The sequence below is a fragment of the Accipiter gentilis genome, chromosome 29, assembly GCF_929443795.1.
Source record: "Accipiter gentilis chromosome 29, bAccGen1.1, whole genome shotgun sequence".
Classification (NCBI taxonomy): Eukaryota; Metazoa; Chordata; class Aves; order Accipitriformes; family Accipitridae; genus Astur; species Astur gentilis.
In genome coordinates, this window is record NC_064908.1 from 15,483,816 (window position 1) to 15,507,783 (window position 23,968).

The 23,968-nt window shown below is 44.8% G+C and overlaps 1 protein-coding gene across 5 annotated transcripts in view; it reads left to right on the forward strand.

Annotated features, from left to right (window-relative positions):
• The first annotated feature begins 2,538 nt into the window (after nt 1-2,538).
• Nucleotides 2,539-23,968, forward strand: part of FUBP3 (far upstream element binding protein 3) — a 41,045-nt gene continuing 19,615 nt past the window's right edge. For all 5 annotated transcript variants that reach the window (XR_007509931.1, XR_007509932.1, XM_049832159.1 and 2 more), the window contains exons 1-8: nt 2,539-2,686; nt 9,574-9,679; nt 15,973-16,023; nt 16,505-16,538; nt 18,466-18,515; nt 20,115-20,186; nt 20,933-20,990; nt 23,608-23,770. Coding sequence is in view for 3 of the 5 variants with exons in the window: in XM_049832159.1 (XP_049688116.1) it covers nt 2,600-2,686; nt 9,574-9,679; nt 15,973-16,023; nt 16,505-16,538; nt 18,466-18,515; nt 20,115-20,186; nt 20,933-20,990; nt 23,608-23,770 (621 nt within the window). In the remaining 2 variants the exon portion in view is untranslated. The remainder of the gene's footprint in view (nt 2,687-9,573; nt 9,680-15,972; nt 16,024-16,504; nt 16,539-18,465; nt 18,516-20,114; nt 20,187-20,932; nt 20,991-23,607; nt 23,771-23,968) is intronic.

A 23,968-nucleotide genomic window follows, 5' to 3' on the forward strand; every position in this document is an offset into this window, starting at 1 on the left:
GGAAGATTTACATCAGAAATTTGTTTCTAGAAGTGTTTAAGGCCTGTAATTTCTTTCTTTTCAATTGCTGCCCGATGTCTTCTTCTCTCCAGGCTCCCTCCCGGCTGTCCCTGCCCATCCAGCTCCGGGGCTCACCATCACCCTCCTGGCAGCCTGGTCCCTCGGCCCCAGTCCTGCCCAGCACTGAGGAGGTTCATCCATCTCTTGTCAGGGCTTGAGACTGCCAAAACTCGGCTCTCACAGCCCCGAGAGCCACGCTGGGTCTGGCACCGGAGCCTATGGCTTCTCTCAGCCGGCATCCCGGCGCTGGGGGCTTTAGGCTTCAGATTTGGTCACCTTTTTTTGCAGCCACTTTGAGGCTGGTGTTAGTTGGAGGGGCACGGGGCGAATCCTGCTGAGGACAGGGCACCCCTGAGAACCGAGTGGGGCTGTCAGGGTGATCTCCCCACTCGGGACCTGCCTGGGGAAAGGGGCAGCTGGGGAAAGGCTGGTGCTGAGCCTCTTGGGTCTTCCCGGCCAGGGTTAGGGGGGGGATAATGTCCCTGAATCCAGCAAATTCTCCAGGCTGTTTGCAAGAGAGGAAGAAGCAAAGCCCTGGGCATAGCTGGAGAAGTTGCCTCCACAATGGTCAGAAGATGATGGGGTGGCTGCGGTGATACAGATCATCTTAAAATCCTTCCCCTATGGGCTGTCTTCCTTTCTCCTACAATAAATGGGCTTTTTGCTTAAGAAAATGATCCCGTCTTCTGAAAGGAGGAAAGGCTGGTGCTCAGCAAGCCCACTGGTGTAACGTAGGTGACCAGCAGCAGGCTGTGCATGCCAGTGAAGAAAAGTGTTGCCTGTTCTTGGAAAGCCACCAGATAATTTCATCGGCCTCAGCAATTCCTGCCTACTCATGTAGGCGCAAATGAGATGCATAAAACTGGAAAAAGCAAGAAACAGCTGAGATGGAACGCAACGCAACTTGGGTCATAGTTTGAATTTTTCATTTAATACTCGGTGGCTTTGGGAAATGGGGTCTGGGCTCAGTGAAACTTGGACTATTCCAGGCCCGGTGTGCAAACCCAGCTGCAGCAGGAGCTGGCTGCAGGCTGCAGTTGGGGAGGTAACACCTCTCACCCGTTCACCCAGCTGCACTTTGGGGGGGGTTAGGTCAAGGCCCCCAATGCTGCCAGTCTGGGGGGGGACGATCGCCGGGCCTGGGGTCCCACCACCAACCCCCTCCTTTTTGCTCCGGGGTCCCGCCGCCGGTTGACAGAGCTGACACCGGCTGCCTCTTGTCCCTTCCCCGTGCCGTCAGCCATGTCACCATTCCACGGCAAGGTGTTGCTCGTATCCCGGAGGATATGTGAACGCTCAACCCCATAGCAGACACGCAGCCCGACGTGAGAGGGTCTGTGCCTGGGCAGCACGCTGGGTGACAGCCCTCGTGGGACATCCCCAAAAAGCACCGCCATTGCCCAGATGTCCTGGGTCGTAAGGGCCGGGCGGGGGACGGGCAGCTTGAGGAATAAGCGTCATGCGTTCTTTCCATGAAGCCTTGGCTAACTGGTCCTTGTCCTGGAGCTCCGGTTCTCGGCAGAGCAGGGCAGAGCTCCCCAGAGCACGCCAGCACCCCGCGTCCGGGAGCTTCGTGCAAGGAGTCACCAACACCACGGCGGCGTCCAGCCACGGAACCCGGTCCTCAAATACACGCAGGAAAACGGGCAGGAAAGGGACACCGTGGGACGGTGCCTCTCCACCGAGGGTGTTGCTGGTGGGGCAGCTCTGCGGCCTTTGCCACAGCAGGGACGGACAGGATGGCACAGGCAGGGACGGGACGGGACAGGCAGGGGCTGGCAGGGGACAGTCTGGCAGGGCTGGGCTGTCAGGGATGGGACGGGCAGGGACAGGCAGGGGACAGTCTGGCAGGGCTGTGCTGTCAGGGATGGGACGGGCAGGGACAGGCAGGGCTGGGCTGGCAGGGGCCAGTCTGGCAGGGGCCAGTCTGGCAGGGGCTGGCACAGTCTGGCAGGGGACAGTCTGGCAAGGGCTGGCCCAGGCAAGGATGGGACAGGCAGAGGATGGCAGGGGACAGTCTGGCAGGGGCCAGCTCAGGCAGGGCCGGTTTGGCAGGGGACAGTCTGGCAGGGCCGGGCTGTCAGGGATGGGACAGGCAGGGACAGGCAGGGTCGGACTGGCAGGGGACGGTCTGGCAGGGGCTGGCACAGTCTGGCAGGGGCCGGCCCAGGCAGGGATGGGACAGGCCGGGCCGGGCCGGGGCCGGTGTGGCAGGGGCAGGCGCGGCGGTCCCGCTGCGGGCCATGGGGTTCCCCTGCGGCCCCCCCCGGTGTCGGGGGTCCCGTGGGGCGGGGCAAGGGCTGGCCACGACCAGCCCTCCGGCGCGTGAGCGGCCGTGACGCGCGGCCCGACCCCCCCCCCCTCCTCTCCCTCCTCCTCCTCCTCCTCCTCCTCCTCCTCCTCCTCCTGGTCCCGCCCCGCCTCTCCCCGGCCCACTTCCGGCGGAAGCGGGGGGCTCTTTCCCTTTCCGGGTGCGGGTCCCCGGGCGGAGCGGCGGGACGGCGCGGCGGCGGCGGCGGGCGGGCGCGGGGCGCGTGTCATGGCGGAGCTGGCGCAGGGGCAGAGCGCGGCGCCCGTGGGGATCAAGCCCGAGGGGTTCGTCGACGCTCTGCACCGGGTCCGGCAGGTAGGCGCCGGCTGGCGGGCCGGGGGCGGGAGGAGGAGGAGGAGGAGGAGGCCGCGGGGGCGCCGCTAGGCCGCGGGGCTGAGGCGGGGCGCGGAGGCGCCGTGAGGGGCAGGGCCGCGGCTCCGCTGCCCCTCTCCCGGGAGGCCGGAGCCGGCGGCCCCCTCTCAGGAGCTTTCCCCCCTCCTGAGGCTGTCCCCTGCTGGGGGCGGGCGGGCTCCGGGGACAGGGGCAGGCCGGGGGCGGTGGCGGGGCTGTCTGACAGTTCCCTCCGGCGCGGGTCGCGGCCGGGGCTTGTGACACGGCAAAAACGGTGCTCTGCGGGGAAGGAGGCGGTCTGCAGCTTGCGGGAGCTCTCGTCTCCTCTTGCTCTTTGCAGTGGGTGGGTGGGAGCTTAACGTGGATTCGTTTTTTAAACGAGGCCTTCGTGGTGCTTTAGGCTGATCGATAGAAACCCTGGCAGAGGGGGGAGCTTTGCATTCCCTCCTGGGAGGGAGAGTGCTCCTCAAAGGAGTGTCTGAGCTTACACGGGGCTAAAATGGAAACTTCTAGTGAAAGCGCCCAGACCCGCAGAAATCAACACCCTCGTCTTCAGTACAGGATATTCCAAGTGTTTGCGCTCTCCTCAGTTTGTGGAAGGTGGCTCCAGAAACAAGAAGCTGCTGCTCGCAGTGCAGGTTTTGTGACTGTTCATCACATCTCTTGTTCCGTGTCTGTCGCAGGCGTTTATTCCATCTCTGAACCGGTTGTGCTTTACTTGTGCTTAGTAGCTGCACCTTAACAAGACGCAATGCAGCTAAATACTAGGACTGCAGCCCAACTGGTGCTTAAAGACCCTGACTTCATTCTTTCCAATGTTACAGGCCAGGTGGGAGAAATCTCCTTCTGTTGCCCAGACTTGCTTTTCTCATTTCACTGGGAAACTTCTGAAGAAACTAAGCTGGACCCTAAGACCTTTCAAGCGATCGCTCTAATGGAACTTGAGTGGCTTACCGTCACTCGTGGCTCACTTATGAATCAGTATGGCAGCAAGTCAGTGTTCTGCACGGTCTTCAGCGACCCGTACAGCGGCACTTGCTGTTCTAGATGAACACCCTGCACCTTCCCAGAGGAGATCGTGAGCTAGTCTGCTCTTCGGTCGTTGATTTCTTTCTCAGCCTAAGTAGTACAGTAGGCGAGTTGCCTGTTAGCTGCCTCCTGGATGAGGCCACGCGTCATTTTTTCAGCAGCTAACAAAGCGCTGTGGCCTTGGTGGTATGTGATGTCTGAAAGCTTTGCTGTTAGCCCAGGGTTATCTACTTGATGCAGTTAAATTGAGAGATGTTGCAGCTGCGTTTGTTTTGACCTGGTTGTCTTTTACCAAAGGCCTCTTCTTCCAAAAACATCTCGTTGAATTTCGGATAATATTATCGCCTGCTAGCAGATGAATACTCTTTGAATAACCTGTTTATGTAGAAGAAAATAATTATTTGCCGGTAAGTTGCAGCTTGTTGAAATTATTTTGTGAGTATGTTGAAAGTGCCACAATATGTAGCACTCATCTGTTCAGTAACAGGTTAAATGTGAAAGTGGGATGCCTCATACGGTATTAGGCTAAAATATAGCATGAACTGAAAATTGATCTGAATTGGTGTTGAGTGGTTGCTGTCATCATGTTTGTAGCTTGAATCTGTGAGGCCCCCTAACCCACACGTGAAGGACATGGAATATTAAACAATTCTGTAACCTAGCTGTGCTCGCTTAGTCTGATCTTGCTGTTCTTATACTTGAAAGAATGTGTTGGGTTTCTGTGAGTTAACTGGAGTTAGTCTGAACTGGAAGATTTCAAAATCTTCCCAGCTGCCAACTTCAGGTCAGGCGCTGCAGCGTAGCAACCTCACTGCTATCTTTCACGCTGGAAGCAAGTGTGTTGAGAAACGTGCGCTCTGCACATGTTCATGGGAGCGCAGTGGCCTACATTTTTGTGCAGTGAGTTGTATGCTGCCTGTTGAATGTGATTTTTTTCCATTAGTGTTTGTGGGATGAAAAGAATTGTTGGCAAGTGCTAAAATATTTCCCCCCCTGCAAAAGTACTTGATTTAATCTAGTTCCGAAGAGGCTTTGTAAGGGAGTAGGTAGTCTTTTCCTGCACAGAAGGGCAGGACTAAATTGTCACTAGCATCTTGTTACCAAATGTGAATGAAGATGGTCTTAACTGCTCAGTGGATGGATATTTACCTCACCACACAAGCAATCTGTGATGGAACTCCTGGCTGAGAATCAGGTGGGATGTAAAGGCTGTTACATCTAATGCTTTTCTGGAGGTGATGGCAGAGCTTTCACACAGTGTGTTTAATGTTGTGTTTGCCTGAACTATACTGATCTGGTACGTAGATGTCGGCTTTTTTACTGCTTCTGGCCAATGCTGTAGGCCTTTCTGAATATTAATTTTGCTTTAAGGGGGAGAGTGAGCAGAGGAAAAAAAATCAGTTGTAGTTCTTGCATCGGAGGTTGGTATGGCATCCCTGGCTTGACACTTGAACTCTTTTGAAGTTTAATCTTACACTTAAGACTAGTAATCAAATTTACTAGGTTCAGTTCTCAAGAGAGCCATAACACTAAAATCAGGCTGTGGAATACAGTGCTTAGTTATTAATAACTTAACTAATTCAGGACAGGGAAGACTTTCCTGATCAATCACAGTAACTGCATTCCTCAAAGTCACTGGGCTGTGAGATGACATGAGTCAGAAATCTGGAATACCTTTGAAAGAAATGACTTGTACATTGCTTTCAGTGTCTGTGCTAGACTTGCTTGGATTTTTTGTGGACTCTTAAATATATTGAGATGTATCAAAAATTACTTTTTTCAAGTGAATGCTGGGGCTTTGGGATGGTCTGTCCTGCATCTTCTGCACCACACCTCAAGTGAGTGGATTATTTTATGATTCATAGGTGGTGCCTGATTTGTCCATCTGTCCAGCTGCTCCTAGGCAGGGTGGTTTTTCTTCTGTGGCATTTTGGGGGGTGGGCCTAGGATATTTGCTCCCCTTTTGAGTAATGGGATGAGAAAAGCAGAGCTGCCTGTACTTTGGACAAAAACGGATTTCTATCAGACTGTCCTTGAATCTTGTTCTTCTTGACAAAACAGCGTCTTGGTTCCTACCTTCTCCTGTTCTCCTTGGCAGTCTCATTTTCAGTACAACGCATATGTTTGCAGCACTTACTGGTTCCCTCTTCTTACATGTGCTAGTCTTCTTGTAACCTGCCATATGTACTGTCTGAATCTGTATTTTTGGGAATGCTATGAAGGGTAAGGGCTGTGGCTTGGTAAGCCTGTAGCATGCCATCTTGGTACCTTGGAAGTGGATGAATATCCTGAGACTTACTGAGTCAACAGGCTGTATGTTTAAAATCCCTTTCCATTATCAGTCTCTAACTTCTAATTTCCATGGGGATGGAGGAGTCTTAAGACTCAATGTTTCTTTATCCCCTTGCAGAGTACTTTTTCAGATCATCCTCAAATAGATTTGCAATTACTCTAGTATTTAGGAAAACCACCTGTGATGTGAAACTCTAAATGGTTGTGGATGGTTTTGCTGCTTCCTACAGAGCTCTGGAGAAATGTCTGTCACGCAAACTCGAGTATTCTGCTCAATGAATGGGAAGAGTAACAGAAAGACTAGAATTGTCTGAAGGGTGAGGTGACAGCACCTTACTGTTTTATATCATGCTAATACCTAGAACTAGTGATTTTATCGATTGCTGTTCTTTTGCAGGACAGCATGGAGAGATTCTTCCCAGAAGCTAGGCCCTTTCGCTTGAAAGCGGAATTCTGGAAATATTGGTGTTTGAGTCCTGCTGTGTCTAGCAAAGAAGCTTCATATTTAAAAGCAGTTTGGTATTACACCATTTTTAAAGGGTGTTAAAGATATATGAGGACAGGAGTGCAAGGTATAGGAAAGCATGCATCCGTCACACAACTTTACAGGTTTGTTTTTCTTGGCTTTACCATTGCAGTTTGTAGTTCAGGTTTGTGTTATGTCCTTTAAAGTGCTTTTTAGAGAGCTTTATTTTGGGGAAGTTAGGTGCAGAAGCAGTTCTGTGGTAGTTATGCTTTTTTCCAGTGTATTTCAGAGCTTATTAATACAGATGTGTTGGGTTTAGAAAAAAAAAAAAACAAAAGGAAAAAAATGAAGACTGACATACAGCAGGACAAAAGCAGTGGCTAGCAGTACATTACTCAAGGTCATTTAGTCAGATAAGGGCTAGGTCTGCTTACTTTTGCTGTGTTCTAACTTGGTGCTTATCTCCCTGCTGAAGCTATAGTAAAAACCAAGGTTCCCATTTTAAGTTGAACATAAGAAGTTAAAATGTATTTTAACTGCTGTGTCTACTTAAAAAGCTCAGCTCTTAATTTTGCAGGGTATTTTTTCCTGCTGTAGTGAGGTGGCGTGTTGCCTGCCTATAATCCAGTGGCAGCTGGGAGGCTTTAGAGACAAGGGTGCAAGTTTAAAGGGGAGGGGGAGAGGAAAACATCCCAAAAGCTGATAATGTAAAAATTGCTTTGACTCTCTTATTTTGCCCTTTACTTGGAGTGTTCTGTGCCAAGGCAATAACTGTGTTAAGCATGAGTAGGGGGTTGCAAATCCCTCCTGCTCTGGGAGTGGACAGCCTTAGTGTTGGTGATCTGTTCGTGCACGCCTTTGTGCTTCATGCTAGCTTCCTTTTGTAGGCCAGCTTCTGCTATCCGGACTATTTTTTTTCTTTCCCTTGAGCATGTGGTGTGTGATTTCAGCTCCAGACTATCAGCTAGCAGTTTCCACAACTTACAGATTTTTTTCAAGTAAATAACTACTTACAGAAAGAGAGTTCATAAAGGGCATGTTAAAATCAAATGTTCCAAAACATGCCAGGGTATGTTGTATGTGACACTCTTCCTTTTGGCGTATGTTTGTAAATTGTTATGTGAAAGCTGTTAGTAGATTGTTATAAAATATATTTTTAAATTTATTTTTCAGCATTGAAGTAGGCAGGAAACATCTATGCTCTTTGTACCTTCATTCAAATCCTCTGCATCCCAAATGGAAGGGGAAAGCATGTGGGCAAAGGGCTGGAACCTTAGATGCAGTACAGTCTTCAACAAAAAAGCAAGGCATCACCTGACACTCCCTAGTATCAAGTGGACAAGGGGTAGTCTGTGTTAATGCTTTCCGAATCAGATTTCTGTGGACCTGTTAGTTTTTGGAGATGTTGATATACCAGGCACTCATCGTCAAAGCTTTGCTACATGATCGCTGTGCTGGTCCTGCAGGAAGACTATTCTCTAGCTCCTGGCGTTTGTGACACAATAAAGTTGTTGACTTTCTAAGAGATGACAGGATGGAACGGACTGTGAGAAGAAAATGGTCAAAACTTGCAGCCCCTTTCATGCAAGGCATTGAAGAGAATGTTTTCTATTCTCTTTCTAAATGCAGGGCCCTCAATCTTTCAAGATTGTTTCAAATAGCTTTTTTTCAGTACCCTGTGGTTCTGAATCTTGGGCAGTTGTTTATTCTACTGCAGCAACTGATGGTGTCAACAACCAGAGTTACTGTAGATGTCCTTCTGTTGCAGTAAAACTCAAATTTTAGAAACACAAGTTTTAGTTATATTTTGTCATTTGTCCTTGTCTTCATTTAAAACATATCTGTGGAAAATGCTCTTTCATCTGTTCCTGTTGCCTATTCTCTGGTGAAATCCCAGTTATAAGAGTGGCATCAGACTGCTGGTAAAGATCCTATTCAGTGATATTTTTTTTTGCTAGAAAAGGAAGCAAAAGCTGTAGAATACACCATGCTTTATATTTATTCTTTAACTACTTTGTTCTGCACTTGCTTATTATAGCCAAGTACTTTATGTAGGTAAGGGGTGCTGTGAGACCGCAGCTTGCCTGTCCCTGAAGGGGGTGTTAACTTGGGTGCAGCACTGAAGCAATGTCCCTGTATGTTTCTAGAGTGGGCTTACATCAGTTAGCTTGGAGAGCAGGTGAAAGAGCTCACTTCTGTCAGCATCCATCTGTATAAATGTCTCCCAAATGTCATTAGAGACGAGCTTAACTTTTCACTTTTATTAAGTGGCGGTAGGTCTCTCTCTCACCTAGTTTATTTGCTTACTGTAGTCCCCTTACTGTGACACCTGACTTTCTCCTCTTTCCTGTAAATATCCTCATGCATCCTGGCTTGGCGGGGAATGGCAGTTACCTGTCTAAGAGATGGAACCAGAGGCACAGGCAGTGTTGGTCGTGTTCATGCTGTATTGACCACTGCAGGAAATTGAAACTAATTCTGGGCTAATAGTTTGCCCACTGGCTTATTCTTTGTACAGTAAACACAGGGTGATCCAGTCTCTTTGACAAGGAGTTCCCAAACCTGTCCTTGTGCTGTATATTTTCACATTCTTCTCCCTCCGCTCCCCACACTGATGTGCGAGTATGTTTTTCTATGTATCTGGATATGCACGGATGCAGGAGGAAGCATGTGTCCTCCTACATGCCTATGGTGGTGGCAGCTTCTCCAGGACAAAGCTGGTGAGCTAGTTTGAACTCTCATCTTTGCAAGATTTAGCTTGTCAGCTGTCCATTGAGTGAACAAACCTGAATATGATGTTCCAGGGAGGTAAATACCTACTTAAGATCAGGAAGAGGAACTGGGTAAATAAGATCTTAATTAAACAAATATTAAAAGCAAGCAGAAATTGTTTACCTTACAAATGAAGCACTGCTGTCTTGGAACTGTTATAAAGCCACCTGTATAGTAAATAGCTGAGAGAAGATTGGACTAGGGTGAATGCCTTATTGGAAGAAAGAATGTTCAGCTATAATGGCTGAAACTTCAGGTATGTTAATCATGCTTTTATCCCCTGTTTTTATAGATTGCTGCTAAAATTGGAGATATTCCTCACTTGAATAATTCTACAACACTTGTGGACCCATCAGTCTATGGTTATGGAGTGCAGAAACGGCCACTGGATGATGGAGGTAAGCTGGCTATGATAGTCAATCTTGTGGATGCAGCTCCTGAAGTTGTATGTATCTAGGGAGGCAGTTGTCTGCTTTAAGGACAGAAATCAATGCATCTTTCTGTGTATAGAAATTTTATACAAGATTCCCTGTGCTGTTTAGTCTTATCTAGATAGCACAGCGCTCCTAGGCATCAGTAGTATTAATGTCAAGCAATTCTTTCTTAGTTCATGAACTTTGGGAATTGGCAAATGAACTCTGTGATTTAAAGCTTGTTCTATGGTAGCTGGGGGAGGGAGGGACCTGCTTATTGGGCCTGTGCTGGAGCCCATGTATAGAGTACCAGATGTACGTAGTAAAGCTGTTCTTCCCTGATGACCCTTATTTTCTAAAAGCAGGCAGTGTATAGGGACAGCATTACATGTGCTCCTTTCCATGCGTAGCAGTGGTCACAGCACAGTAGTTGAGTCGCTCTCAAGAGTTCTGATTGCTTTGTACAGGAATTTTCAGGAGAAAGGGTACTGATGCAAGTTAGAAGGAAACTTCCCATATTAGGCTTAGTTTTCATCCTTATTCTTTGAGAATTCTTAAATCTCTGAAGCATGTAACATTGGCCACAGCCAAAGAATAATTTACTGGGTAGACCATATTTCTTAACTGTAATGAGTTAATATTGTATGAAATGTTACAATTTTAAAATAAGTTATTAGTTTCTTATGACAATGAAACTGTTACAACAGGTGTTTTCTTTTTTACAAATCTAATGATGTGCACTGTTACAACTTTAAACTGTATTATCTGCTTCTGGATAGATGCAAAGAGCTCACCTTTTCCTGTGATTGGTTATTAAAAAAAAAAAAAAAGGTGGCTATGTCTTCCTTTTCCTATTTCCTCTAGTATTTTTGCTGACACAGGTAGCCCTGCAGAGTGATTCTCTCCCCCACAGATATGTTCAGGAGTACTGAGGAGATAAGCAAAGCTGCTGCCTAGCACTTTGTTTTGAAAATAATTTTTTTCTGTCTGATGCAAAGACTGAAAATACTGCATGTCTGCTTCTCATTCTGAAAAAACGTGCTGGAGCATGGGGAGAAGTTTCTTTCATGTGGAGGCTCTGGCTTGCTACTATTATGTTTTCTGAACACATGCCACCACCCACTTTGTTTTCTGGTGTTGGCAGAGGTTTTTGAGCAAGAGGTTGCTACTCCTTTGATTTGGTGTTTTAGGAAAGAATGGGTTTATCTGGGTGAGCCCTTGCGCCTTATATCTCAGGCTGGAACATTACTATGTCTATGAGAAGCCAGACGCCTGGTATTACTGGTATGTGTTGGTTTCTGTATGGGAAGGTGCTCGGCTGTCAAGAAGGCTGTTCAGCATTGAAGAATGCTGAACAACTTTGAGCTGTTTGAATAGCTTAGGTAGGTGGCTATATGTAAAAAAGAATAAAAGTAGCTTTCTAGGAACTAGTCATTCATAACACTAGTCCTGCCTATTTCTTTCACTGGTTCATCACACTGAACTGAGAAATCTGACCTCTTGACAAAAGGGTTTTTTATGAACTTTTAACTCGTGAAATGGTCGTAGTGCTTAATGACAGCGCAAGTTAGACTTTGTACTTAAACTTTTACTGGTGAGCTCTATTACGTGCTGAGCCTTGTTTGTGTTGACACAAACCATGTCAATACAGTTGCAGTCTGGGCTACAAATGTATGTTGCTGCTGGCTTTTTGTGTTGTGATAGATAACTTCATGGAGCAGGTATCGTTCCTGGGAGAGCCTTCCAAGGTGGCTGTACACCTGACATATCAGCAGAAGAACTGCCAATACAAACACCTGTGGGTGTTTGCTCACCCTGTAGTTCAGCACTGGCCCTTGTCTGTAACTGTTTTTAAAGTAGCTCCAATACTGTATTTACCCTTGGGTGGTTCACATACATCTGTAGGTTTTACAACTTTTGTCCAACTCTCTTCCCAAAAATCTTATCTGTGAGATCTTAGAGAAGAGAAATGATAGAAGTAATATTTTAAAGGGCTAGAATTTCACAAAGAAACAGGACTTGTCAGGGTAGCAGCAAGGGTTGTATTGCTTCTTTCAGCTTTGGTCATCTCGGGTTTTATTCCTAATGGCATTAGTAAGTCCTGTACTGAAATAACAATTGTGTGACGAGTTCCCCACCTAACCACATAATCCTCCAGCGCTGGTCTTTAACTGCATGCCCAGAACTGCAGCCTGGCAAAGGAACTTCTGAAGCTGCAAGTGCTTCTTGCTCTGTATTTCGTTTGTGGTATGATCCACACCTTAGTTAGTCTTAGGCTACCTGCTCTTGCTGCCATGGCATTAAAAGTTTGTAATGCAGCTTTAGCTTTAAGCATCTGGAAGGTGGCAGTTGCTTTTAATAGGATGCTTCAATTAGGAAAGCACTTCCCATTTGGATGATCTTTTATTTCTCTGTTAGCTGCGAACAAGGGGTGTCGGGATTGCATGCCCACACTTTCTCCATTTTCTGCTTGTCTGTGAACTGCAGTTGGGAAACATTGTTGTCAAGAGGCAATTATTTATGTTGTTACACATGCTCTAGAAATTTTATAGTGTGGGGGTTTGGATACATTCTGCTGCTCTGGATAGCTTGGAAACAAATCTGGTGGTAAATCTTTTGATTGTTCACTTCTGTATACTGCATGTTCACGGCTGGGTGCAGGTCTTGCTGTTTCCTTATCCCCGTGTAGCTGTTAGAAAATTACTTCTGTTCCTAATACTCCTGAAAAAATTGGGTTCAGGGGAAGTATTTAAGGTGACAAGAAAGCTGTCTGTCTTTCAGGAAAATCTAATTCTCCCTGTCCATTTTTGTAAACAGCTGCTGGTGTGGCTGATTGATGTCAGCTTAGGAAGTGGTCTTAAGACAGGGTGACAGTGTGCTGGTCAAAACAAATTCAGCTGCTTTTAGAGCATTTCCAGGAAAAATAGGTTTGTCACAGTATTTGAAACCAGAATGTGTGAGTGCCTTTTGCACTTCCTTTAACATAACCTTCATCTGAAATGAAGAGCTGCAAGGATTGGCCCTGGTGACCTGGCCTATTGATATTAGATAGAGCTTGAGACTGATTATTTCTCTTTTTCCCTGGCTGCTTTATTTCCCCTTTCTGGAAACAACTTTAAAGTAATCCTGCAAATAACTATAGTGCAGGGAGGAGATCAGGTTTATTTGTACTGCTTGCAGGAAGTCGTAGTTGGCATTTATATGGCCACTTGCCGCAGTTAATGTTTCTCAGCAAAGGTGAGCACTAGAGATGGGGTTAGTCTGAGCTGCAGAAAGACCTGGTCGCATCTTGCTGCTGAGGATAGATCCCAGCTCTCCTGTTAATGCCCAACGGCTGCTCCTGGCCTCCGTTCTAATTAATGGGTCCCTCTACCAGCACAATTTGATAAGTTTATTTAATGCTAAATAATCCTTAAAGAAACAGCCTTCTTTCGTTCAAAGGAAGCGGGGATCTAGTCTGCTGGAAAGAGACTGATCACCAGAACGTTAGCCTTTGTTTGCCCTGTTTTGGACTGCTTTGAAGATGTTTCCAGTGATATATGTAGAGTTAAGCAGCAGTGTTGCAGCTGAAGGCTGGGGCATCCTTTGAGTCTGGGAAAACAAAGATGAGAGACCTTGGAGAAGCCTCACACCCCCCTCTCTCTATCCCCCGCCTTCTCCAAGCTTCTGTGGTGCATCCAGGTACAAAGATGGCCTGTTTTGATGTAATAAAACTTGATTGTAGTAGAGCTGAGGGGCTCAAACACAACACGATCCTGTTGTATGGAATACTTTATTCTTTTCCTCCAATGTTTTCAGTGAAAATAGCAATGGGCAGAAGGAAATCTTACCCCTGTCTTGCTGGTGATGAAAGTTAATAGTGATGCTCCTTGGCACATCTGTAGCAGCTGTATGACCAGGGCAAAAGGTTTAGTGTAATACACAAAATGCCAGTGTTCTTCAAAATTGTGACTTTACAGATCAACTTTTTTAAAATAAGGCAGTTTAAGGGAGGGGGGAAAAAGCCCATTAAGATTTGCAGTGAAGGCAGACATGAAAATTATTAGCTTTTGACCATTTAATTAAAGAAAAGCCTGGCAGTATTTAATGATAAAGAATTAGGGTAACTAATGTCTTCCTTGTAGCTTTCTAAAATTTATGATGATCCTATTTTGGTTCAAAAGTATGAAATGCAACCCTGTTCCACTGCTCTCCAGGAGATGCATTGCTCTGATTTTATTCTAGCCATGAAGATATTCTTGACGAGATTGTATATTCCCATCATGCACGTTAATTTAGTGGGAGGCATTGCTCTGTTTTATGGGGTGGAAAAAAAATCCACATTTGTTTTGAGTGTCTGTTAGGTAGAATTCAGTTAAGGTGAAGCCTAAAGCAGAGTGAAGAGTTATCAACCAGCAGGTGCCATTAATAGGAAATTGTGCTGATTTTATTCAGTATTTTTCCTTATTTGCAGTAAAATGACTGCAGTTACATTAAATTGTACTCAATAGATGTAAAAGGGGGAAATATGTACATGGCTTGCCAGAGTTCATCCCCCTCCCTGGTGTGAAGAGGGAGATGGTGGAACAGAACATCAGCTTTCAGTATTGCAGGGAGTGTGGTCTGCCCCAGCCCTGCCTCTCTATTAGTCCCTGTTTTTCAGAGCAAAATGGGCATGTTGGAGAAGGAATACACCTTTAGGTTGTTGGAACTGGGAGCCAGGTCATTCTTTTCTTCCTCCCTGAAAACAGAGAGAAATCATAACTGACTTCAAGTAAATCAGTCCCAGTTCTGTCCGTCTGCCTTCTATCTCAGCTCTTGGAGAGGTTATCTGAGAAATATGGAAGGAATGATCTCACACATTAGTTACTGTGGCTTAATTTTTTTTTAACTAATTAGTACAATAAATATACAGTAAGGCTGATAGCTGCCTGGGGTGGTGAATGGCTTACTATGTTTGTATAGTACTTGAAATGGGTTGGAGACACTACGTTATGTACATCTAAAGCATTCTTTCCCTGACTTATTTAACTTCTTGTACTTGTAGTTTTCCCCTAAGAAGTTGTCTTTTTCAAGTGTAGGATTGTGTTACAAAATGAAGTCTCTTCAGTTCTTTGCGTGAACTTCAGGAGTTGATTATAGGATGTGTGTCTGTCTCATAATTTGTGGGCAGCGGCTGCAGTAGAACAGACTGTTAGGAGAGCTGTTATGGTGAATTGAAATGTGAAGTGGATATTTAAATACAGCCTTGTAATGTGAAGACCACTCTTTCTGGCATCTTGGGATAATGAGTGGCCTGGTCCGTGGCAAGAGCAATCCCATGCTACAGCAATAGCCACCAGACCTATTGCCTATAATAAAAATACTTGGAGCACAGTTTGGGGCAAGATGGTGAGATTCTGAATTTGGCTGTATTTGCTCAGCCCTGCAGTAGTAGCTTATCAGCTAGAGCAAATATTCCCCATTACATCACCAACCTTTTTCAACTGCAGTATTGATAGTTACCAAATTAGAGCTTTTTATATTCAGGGTGAGAATATGCAAAGACAAATCTAACAGAGTCAATAACGCAGCAGTTGTCTTATCACTGAGCTGGGGAGAGTAATAAAATATATATGCTGTCGATATTTTGGTCCTGAACTATTATGAAGGTATTGACACGCAGCAGAAATACAGTATTGACTCTCTTTGTCTATTTTATTTGAGTAAAGTGTTTGGCCACAAACTTTATGCATTTTTCTTCCGGATTTAGAGAGTGTGGGATGCATCCGCTTTCTAACCCTGCCAGCTGATTGTCAATTTATTTCAGGTCAAAGAATGTGCAGGTTGCTGCAAGGTAGTTCGAAATAGCATCTTTATTATCACAGCTCACATGTTGGCCAGTTTCATTTGTTTCGCTACTTGTGCCCTCCAGGCATGCAATATAATCTTTCAACTGGTTGTTAGGACCAAATGGTGTGGTTTTTAGCTGGTTTGCTGCAGGCAAAGTCCAGTACGAAGCCCAGCAGGGCATGTGTTCCCACTTTGCATGAGTTGGTCTAATGATATTTTCCCCATTAACATTTGGAAGAAAGATCTAATCTGTTGGGGTTGGGGGGCGGGGGGGGGGGGGGGGGTGCGGTTGGGGAGAGAAATCTGTTTGAGGGTTGTCAGCTGGGGACATAACTGCTAATCATAAATGGACCACCAACTAACATCGCAGATATGCCTGGAATGTGTGCATTCAGTAAAATATGTTGTTTAAAAAAAATACCGTTTGGGTGCCGCAAGGTTACTTAACAGACCTATTCCTTTAACAGGTCTCCGTGTAAGTGGGCTCCATGGAGCACAGATAAGAGACACAGAGAGAAGTATGTGCAAGTGGTCTTTAATGCTTTTTGCCTAGACTAAATCTCTGATTCTGCTCAGCTTTTATTTTTGTTTTTTAATACATACCAGTCTGCTTGAAATTTCTCCCCTTCCTCCTCCCTTCTCCCCCTTTTTCCCTTTTTTTACTACTTTGGGCTTAATTTGGGAAGGGGGGAGGTTAGTTGCAGGGATTTGGATTTGGGCAGGCAGGATTTTCTCCCATGACTCTCAGCATGGGGAGACGCAAATCAATTCCCTATCCTGTGTTCAGCTGGACACTGGGTTATGGTGTGTGTTGATCAAGAAATCCCCTCCTGTTTTGTACCACATAACGCATTCATTTCAGCCACTGAACCTAAATTACTGTTTTGCTTTTCTTTCTTTTTTGATGAAATGGTAAGAACTCTTTTTCTATAGGGATGAAGTTAGTTTATCCGTGCTAATGCTTTGATTTTTTTTTCCTTTTTTCTTTCTCTGCCACAGTAGGTAACCAGTTAGGGGCCCTGGTACATCAAAGGTAAGCAGTGGGTTATGTTTTATTATTTATTGATCAATTCTAATTGTTTATTGATCCACCATCTGTAGTAGTGTTAGGAAGTCAGAGGTTGAGAATGTGGAGAAACTGTCAGCTTGGGTTTTCTCCAGGCTGGAGTTTCTGCTAACCCTTTAAGATTGTTTGTTGTGATGAAGAAAGAAGAGTTGACCTGAAACTTGGATTTGGTTCCTGTAAATCTGCAGGACCAAGAAGAATAAATTCTCTCCTCTCCCTTCACCTGCCCAGGTGCAGGGCAGGAAAGAAAGAAAAAGTAAAAAAAGCTGTGGCATTTTGAGGAAAGTTGGAAGTATTAAATGGGCAGGTAGATTTTTTTATTATTTTTTAGTTTTGTTGATGTAATATGACCTGGGGTGACTCCTTTGTCAAAGATGGTTTTGGGAGACTGAAGCAAGCATGATTTGTCATGCAGCATGTCTTAACATCTAATACAAAAGTAAATTTCTCAGTTTTTCTTGAATCCTACTCTTAAGGAGTTGTCTGTCTTGTTTTGGGTAGTAAGGGGAGAGCACTTCTAAAGCTGGGTTCACCTTTGGGCTAATAGTGCATTTCCATCATAACCAGCTGTTTGTTGGGGGCCTCAGCAGAGAGGACTAGCAGTATACATGAAGATTGTAGAACCTTCAGTTTTTGATGGTTAGGTTAAAGCTAAAGTCCAGCTAGGGCAGCACAGAAAGGGATGTGCAGTGTTGTCTGCTCTGCTGCTATCTGCCACCTCTCTTCTGCCAGGAGTGATGTTCATGCAGGGAATTGATTAGGCTGAAAAGCCTGAATTGGTTTCTTTCTGGTTTTGGTGGCTGGTTTTCTGCTAGGTTAGCTACTTTGTTCAGCTGCAACCTTTCCTCCAATACAGGGTAGTTGAAAATGTTGCAGTATAGGACACTTTGGCAATAGGCTGGGTTTATTGCAGGTTAAACCAACTGTAATTCTGAACCTCCCTGTAGCGAGTGAGCCTGTTCTGCTGCAGGTATGGGTGGCACTTTGGTTTTGCATTGCTGCTAGTGAGCCTTGGGACAGTGGAGAGGTACTTTATCTGCAGCTGAGCTGGTGAAGTCTACCTTCACTAACTGATCTAAAGCAAAAAATGGGAAGACTTTAATGTATCTTACCACAAAACCTGCATTGAACTTATGCAGGGGTTTCGTTGCTTTTGAGATTGCTGAACAAATTGTATATAATGCATATCTAAATATATGGAGTTTGCAAATTCCATATTTGTTGTGTTGTATTTTCTACAAGATAGAAATGGCTATGCAAAAAAACAATCAGAGTTAATTCCTTTCTACTTGACTACAGTCAGGTCTTAAGAAATAGCTTTGGGTGATATGTTTTGAGGCAGACACACACTGAAAAAGTCCAAAGAGCAATAGATAGGGAGGTCTCGAGGTAATAATACTTCAAAGGATAATTGAAGACAGCTTTTATAAATTCCAAGGAAAAGAATAAGGACAAGCCGGGAAATAAATAACTCTGTGACTATTGGAGGCAGTATTCATATCAGGATTGGCTTTGGTTAGTGTCTTTTGGCAAGAGCTTATCCAAAAGTAGTAGGCGGAGACTGCGGCTTGGAAGGTCTAGGCTAAATATTAAAGAAACTTTGCCATTATTCTGTTAAATCTGTCTGTAGCAAGAATGACAAAAAGAGGTTCTTCCATCAGTTCCAATGAAGGTAGTGGAGGGTAGACTGGAAATGTATCCAGCATAGGAAGAAATTAGGTGACCACGAGAGGTCCCTTCCAAAACTAAGTATTTTGACTGTGATGTGGTGTTTACTTGTGTGTGCAAAAGTCTTATGCTGTGCCTAGTTTCCACGGCAGGGACATAGTTGTCTTCCAAATTGTTCTTTGTAATGACTATTTGATTATTTTTTTTATTTTTTATTTTTTTTTAGGGCTGTAATAACAGAAGAGTTCAAAGTGCCTGATAAAATGGTTGGATTTAGTAAGTACCTTGGATCCTTTTGATGTTTCTTGATGTGTTTTCTGTGCAGGAATGCTGTTTATTCTGACATGCTCACAAGTTTTTGTGCTTACTAGCCTTGGATAAGCCTTGTCTAATGCTGTCTTCATGGGGACCAGATGATCTGTGTTTAAAATCCAGGTGCAAACTGCATGGAAAAGCTTAGTGTCCCAGTAATAAGAACAAGACTGTGTGGTACAAGTTACTGAGAGTTTTAGTGATTCTCTCCTTTAAATTCCCACTAGCATAGTACATAAACAAGTCAAAAGTGAATTTATTTCCCCTCACTGAAGCATTTTACTTCCTTTAAGTATGTAAAACTGTGAGAGTTGATGGAGGAAAACAACGTTTAAATGTTAAAATAAGAGTTGACTCAAGGCAAGTTAAACAGAATTTTAAATCTTTCATACATATGCTGTGGGGAAACACAACCAGCATGCATTGCTCAGATGAGAATTTTTCCTACGTTTGCATTCCTGATCTCTTTCAAGCTTGATCCTAATTTCTCTCTTCCTCTTGATGATCATTACTCTTCCTTTCAATGGCACCTCCTGCTGATGTGTTACTACAGTGATTGCATAGACTCTTCCACTGCTAGATCTGTGTATCTCTTCCAATTTGATATATGGAGAGTAAAAAGCAAAATAACAGGCCATGATAATTACCCCTTAGTGCGCGAAGTTTTGTCCTGACTCTAAAGACAGTATAAAACTGTAACTCAAATTCCTGCAAAGGAAATGCTTGCTCTTCTCCTGCCAGACCTCTTCACTTATCGGTCCTGGTACCACATGTGGTGGAACATTGGAGGGATGCTGTAGCTCTGTAAGAGGGGAGCTTGCATGCTTTGTTGGTGCATCATCTCTGCCTTAAATCTAATCCTGGTTCAGGGGCAGATGGATGCAGGAGGGTGGCAAACCCACAGCTGAGAGATGCCTCTGTGGGAGCATCCTGAGCCAGGCATACCTGTTTGACTTGACGGTTTTGCTCTTTTTGCAGTCTGGGAAGGATATGAATGGTGATTGGCACATAGTCTCTCCTCAGTATGTCTCATTGTAAAACAACAATGTGCGGACTCCAGGAGTTAAGGGAGATGGGTATTTGTTTTCACTTAAGATTGATAGAGCATTTCAGTACGTAGCAGTTCTGTCTGAGTGCAGACCAGCCAAATAGCATGTCCATTGAAAAGAGGCAGTAAAATAGGAATTTTAAAGAAATAAAAGCAAAAGTCTTTGCCTCTTTTAGTACCCCAAATAACTAGTTTATTGGTTCAGGATGAACAAGATGCACTTAAATTACTCTTCTAGCAGCACTCACACTGGTGCCTTATTCTTGCATATTATGTATTTCCATCCAGTGCAAGACACCCTTTTTTGTTTTGTTTTTCCAAGCAAATAGAACAACTTTCAGAAGTATTTTACTGTTTTTCTGCTATGATAAATTTGGTTGTGCTGTGGATGCCTGTTCTGCAATCCTGGAGTCAAACTGTTCCTTTATAGATAGCTGCAGCAGAGTAAAAGCAGGAGGTGCTCTGCAGTTACTTGGAAAAATGGTATGTTCTGATGCTTGTTGAACTCATTGCAGTAATCGGCAGGGGAGGAGAACAGATCTCACGGATTCAGGCAGAGTCTGGCTGCAAAATTCAAATTGCTCCAGGTAAGAGCCTCTTTGTATGGCAGGTGAACAGATTTTAATGTTGAAGGACGTTACGTCCATTAGATCAGGTGCCTTGCCATGCTCATGGTGTGTTATTACAGTTAACAACTAATATATACTAGGCTAAGATGCATGGGAGAGCTGTTGTGGGACTGACCTCCTGACTAGCATAGCAAACAGGTTTGTCAGGTGTTTTGGGAAATGAAGCAATTAAGGAACTAACTGTCTTTAAGCAACAGATGAGTACAGTCCAAATGGACAATCCATGTTGTACTTAGACCTGAAATTGCAGGTGTTGAGTTCTCTCCGGGTGGTATCACTTTACGAAGTGGCTTGCCCCTGATTAGTCTGGTCAGCTCCAACTCCTGGCAGAAGACATTTCAGGAGGGTGGCAGCAGCTCTTCATACAACTCACCTTGCATCGAAAGAATGGGACCGTCTGTTTGTTCTGTGCTAGTGCCTATTTGCTTTGGGGAAGACTCTACTACAGTGCTATACAGGAAACTTGATGAATGTCATCTAAGTTCTTACTCCTCCTTTTATTTGGTGGGGAAGGCTTTAAAAGGATGCAGACATCCAGTGAATTGTTTAAAATATGTTGACCCTGGATGTCTTTGAATTTATTAATGTGCTCTGTGTGCCGGGGGCAGGGGGGCAGCGCTTCCATTAGTGCTTGATAGTTACTGAAACAGCTGCCATTTTTTTAATTCCATGTATTAAAAGTGTCCTTCTTGTTTCTTTTGTAGACAGCGGTGGGATGCCCGAGAGGCCCTGTGTACTCACCGGGACGCCAGAGAGCATTGAGTGAGTCCTGATTTCATTTCTCTCCTTTCTCCTTCTCTCTCTTCTCCCTAATGCTGTGCTCTGTCAGTGGTGCTACTTGGTTAGCCACACCAGTGAATGTTGGCCTAGAGAAACTTGAGGGTCTCTGGAGCATAGAACCTCTTGGTCTGATGCTTTAAACTGTGCACCTCAAAGGCTTTTTTCCAGTTGCAGTTTGAACCCTCTGCAGAAATTTCCGTGGAATTCCCCTCCGCAGGGCAAGGTTGCTCTTAGGGCACCTAGGATGCAGTTTTCTAACTGCAGCTTTCCAGGATACTGAGTTAAGCTGTTGAAGGGCACTTCTCTTCTCCCCTTCGCTTCCCTACTCCTATTGAGATGACCATCCTTCCAGCTGAAGAAGGGCTGCATGAGGCCTCCAAAGCCTGTCGGTGCCACTCCAGAATAATCTGGAGGTGTTGGTGTTGTTGCAGAGCAGCATGAGGCCCATGGGTGTGCTTGCCTCTGCATCGCTGCCAACAAGAAGCAAAGGACTGAACCAAAGTCTTGAACTCTGATCCCTGCATGGTAGAGACACGTGGCCAGCCAGCAGGGGTTTCTACTCTTTAGACCTATAGAAACTTTAGGGACAGTGTTTCCTCCCTCCCCCTTCCCAGGAGCTGAGTTTGAGACTCTCACAAACCAGTTGAGGACCTCCTGCTGGAACTGGATCCAGGATCCTCAGGCTTACAGGAACACACTTAACATATGGAGCTGCTCTTTCTCTCCCCAGCCTTTGGGTAGGTGGGTTTTTTAAAATCCATCTGGAAATCTTTGAGTTGCATTTGATAGTGAAAATACATGGGCGCAAAGACTGTCTCTCTAAAGAGAAGACACTCATCATTCTTCCATTCCTAAGAGATCTAAGGGTACTTAAATCTCCTTATTCTACCATAATACTGCAAGCAGTGAGCCAGAATAAATATAATTGGCAAGCTCACATTATAGGGCAGGCAATGTATTCTTGCTGATATTGAAGTGCTTTTTCCCCTTTAGCAAAGGATATTTCAGAACAAGAGCAAAATATTAAAAAGCTGGGATGCCTGATGAGATGCAGTTGGGGGAAAATGGGGGAGAGGTATAGTTAAGACTTCATGGTTCTGAAATAAGCAGTTAAATGTAGTCATGTCCAAGGCTGTCTTTAAATAAAATGTAAATAAGTTTAAAAAAAGAAAAGTGAGAATACTCAGTTTGTGAAGCAGAACAAGGTGTTGAGGACATGGAATTAGGCAAAATTTAATTTACTTCTGTGCTAAAATTCTTGTCAAGTTGGTTGGTTGAACTATTTTTTCAGGCTACTTGTAGAAAAAGAAAATTAAGTAAGGAAACCAATCTAGATGTCAGATTTTGAAGGGTTTTGTGAGGAGTGTTTCCGTGAGTTATATGCAGTGGCAAACTAATAGGGTTAATTTCCAAATGACCCCTTCTCATCTGAAATATATTGTGTATTAACTGTTGTAGTCTCTCTTTTGTCACTAAAAGAACATTATGCAAAATATGAAGATAGATGATTAAAACCTCTTTAAGACTCTTCCAGAATATTTGAAGTGGGCTTCCAGAAATTCCACCTTTTGCCTCGTTTTGTGAGAAAGTCAAGAGAAAGCAGTGCTCTGATCTGTGTGCAGCCTCAGATCACCACCCCTTGGGCTGTCTTGAGTGAATGTCCACTTGTGAGGGATGACTTTGTATTGTTTCTTCAAATCGCCAGAGAGAAGACAGTCCTCCTAGGATGCCTGATATGGCTTGGTATGAAGTGGAGAGGGAGGAGGATACTGCTTTAGGCTAAATAGGGAACTGGTGACTTTCTTCTACCTACTTTGAGAAGGGTTGTGGGAGAAGGGTAGGAAAGGGATGTGTTGGTACTAGGAGTCTTCAAGGTAAAGAGAAACCCTGTCAGCTACCTCTGACATGCAAAAGATTTTAGAGGAGGGATCTTTAATCTCCCAAATGCTTCTTTGTGTGTCTCTTCTCACCAGGAGTAGAAGAACCCAGTCTTTCACTGGTTGCTGCTGCAGTATCCTTGCCTTGCTTCGTGGTGTAGCTTCAGCACCTACTGCTTGGGGCAGAGGCTGTGTTAGAACAGTGTTCTGTTGCTGCTGGTAAGAGCAGGCAGAGAAGAGCAAGGCAGTTGCCTGTGACTGATCAGAGAGTGGTTAACCAATGTGCTGTGTTAGTATCAAAGCAGTGTGTGGTTTTTGTCTTGACCAAGAAGAACAGAGCTTGAGTTTTACCAAATATTGTATATATGTTTAAAAGTTTAGAAAAGTTTAGAACCTAGAGCATCTTCATTCAAAATAAGCACCCCAAATGCTATAGCTCAACTATTGTCCTTAACTTCTGAAGAGGTCAGAGCATGCTGCTGCTCTTCCTTCTCTCTTCCCCTTTCAAAAATCAAACTGCTTATAAGTAATCATGATGGGGAAAATACACATCAAAGAGTTAAAAAAAAAAAAAAAAGGCAAACATTGTGCTAACTATGGTTTCCTCCATCTTTTCACTTCTTCTCCTCTCCCTGATCACTTCCCATTCCGATGGTTCCTGGTCTCTTGGTCACGTGGAACAATGTTGTCTAATGGTTGTTTCCCTCGATTCTTTTCCAAAGACAAGCAAAACGGCTACTGGGGCAGATTGTAGATCGCTGTCGGAACGGACCTGGTTTTCACAACGATGTTGATGGCAACAGTACGATTCAGGAGATTTTGATCCCGGCATCCAAAGTGGGTCTAGTCATCGGCAAAGGAGGTGAAACAATAAAACAGTTGCAGGTGCGCAAGATGCATTTACTTTAGGGCTCTCTTCCCTACTGCAGCTTCTCTAGATCAACAAGAGCGTGCTGAAATGGAGAGCCTTGAATGCTCTAACCTTCTACAGCAGGGACTACTCTTCTGCCTTCAAAGAGCTGGACTCAAATCCAATCTTGTGTTACAAACAAAATAGGTTTGGCCCCAGCTACGCATGTAGTG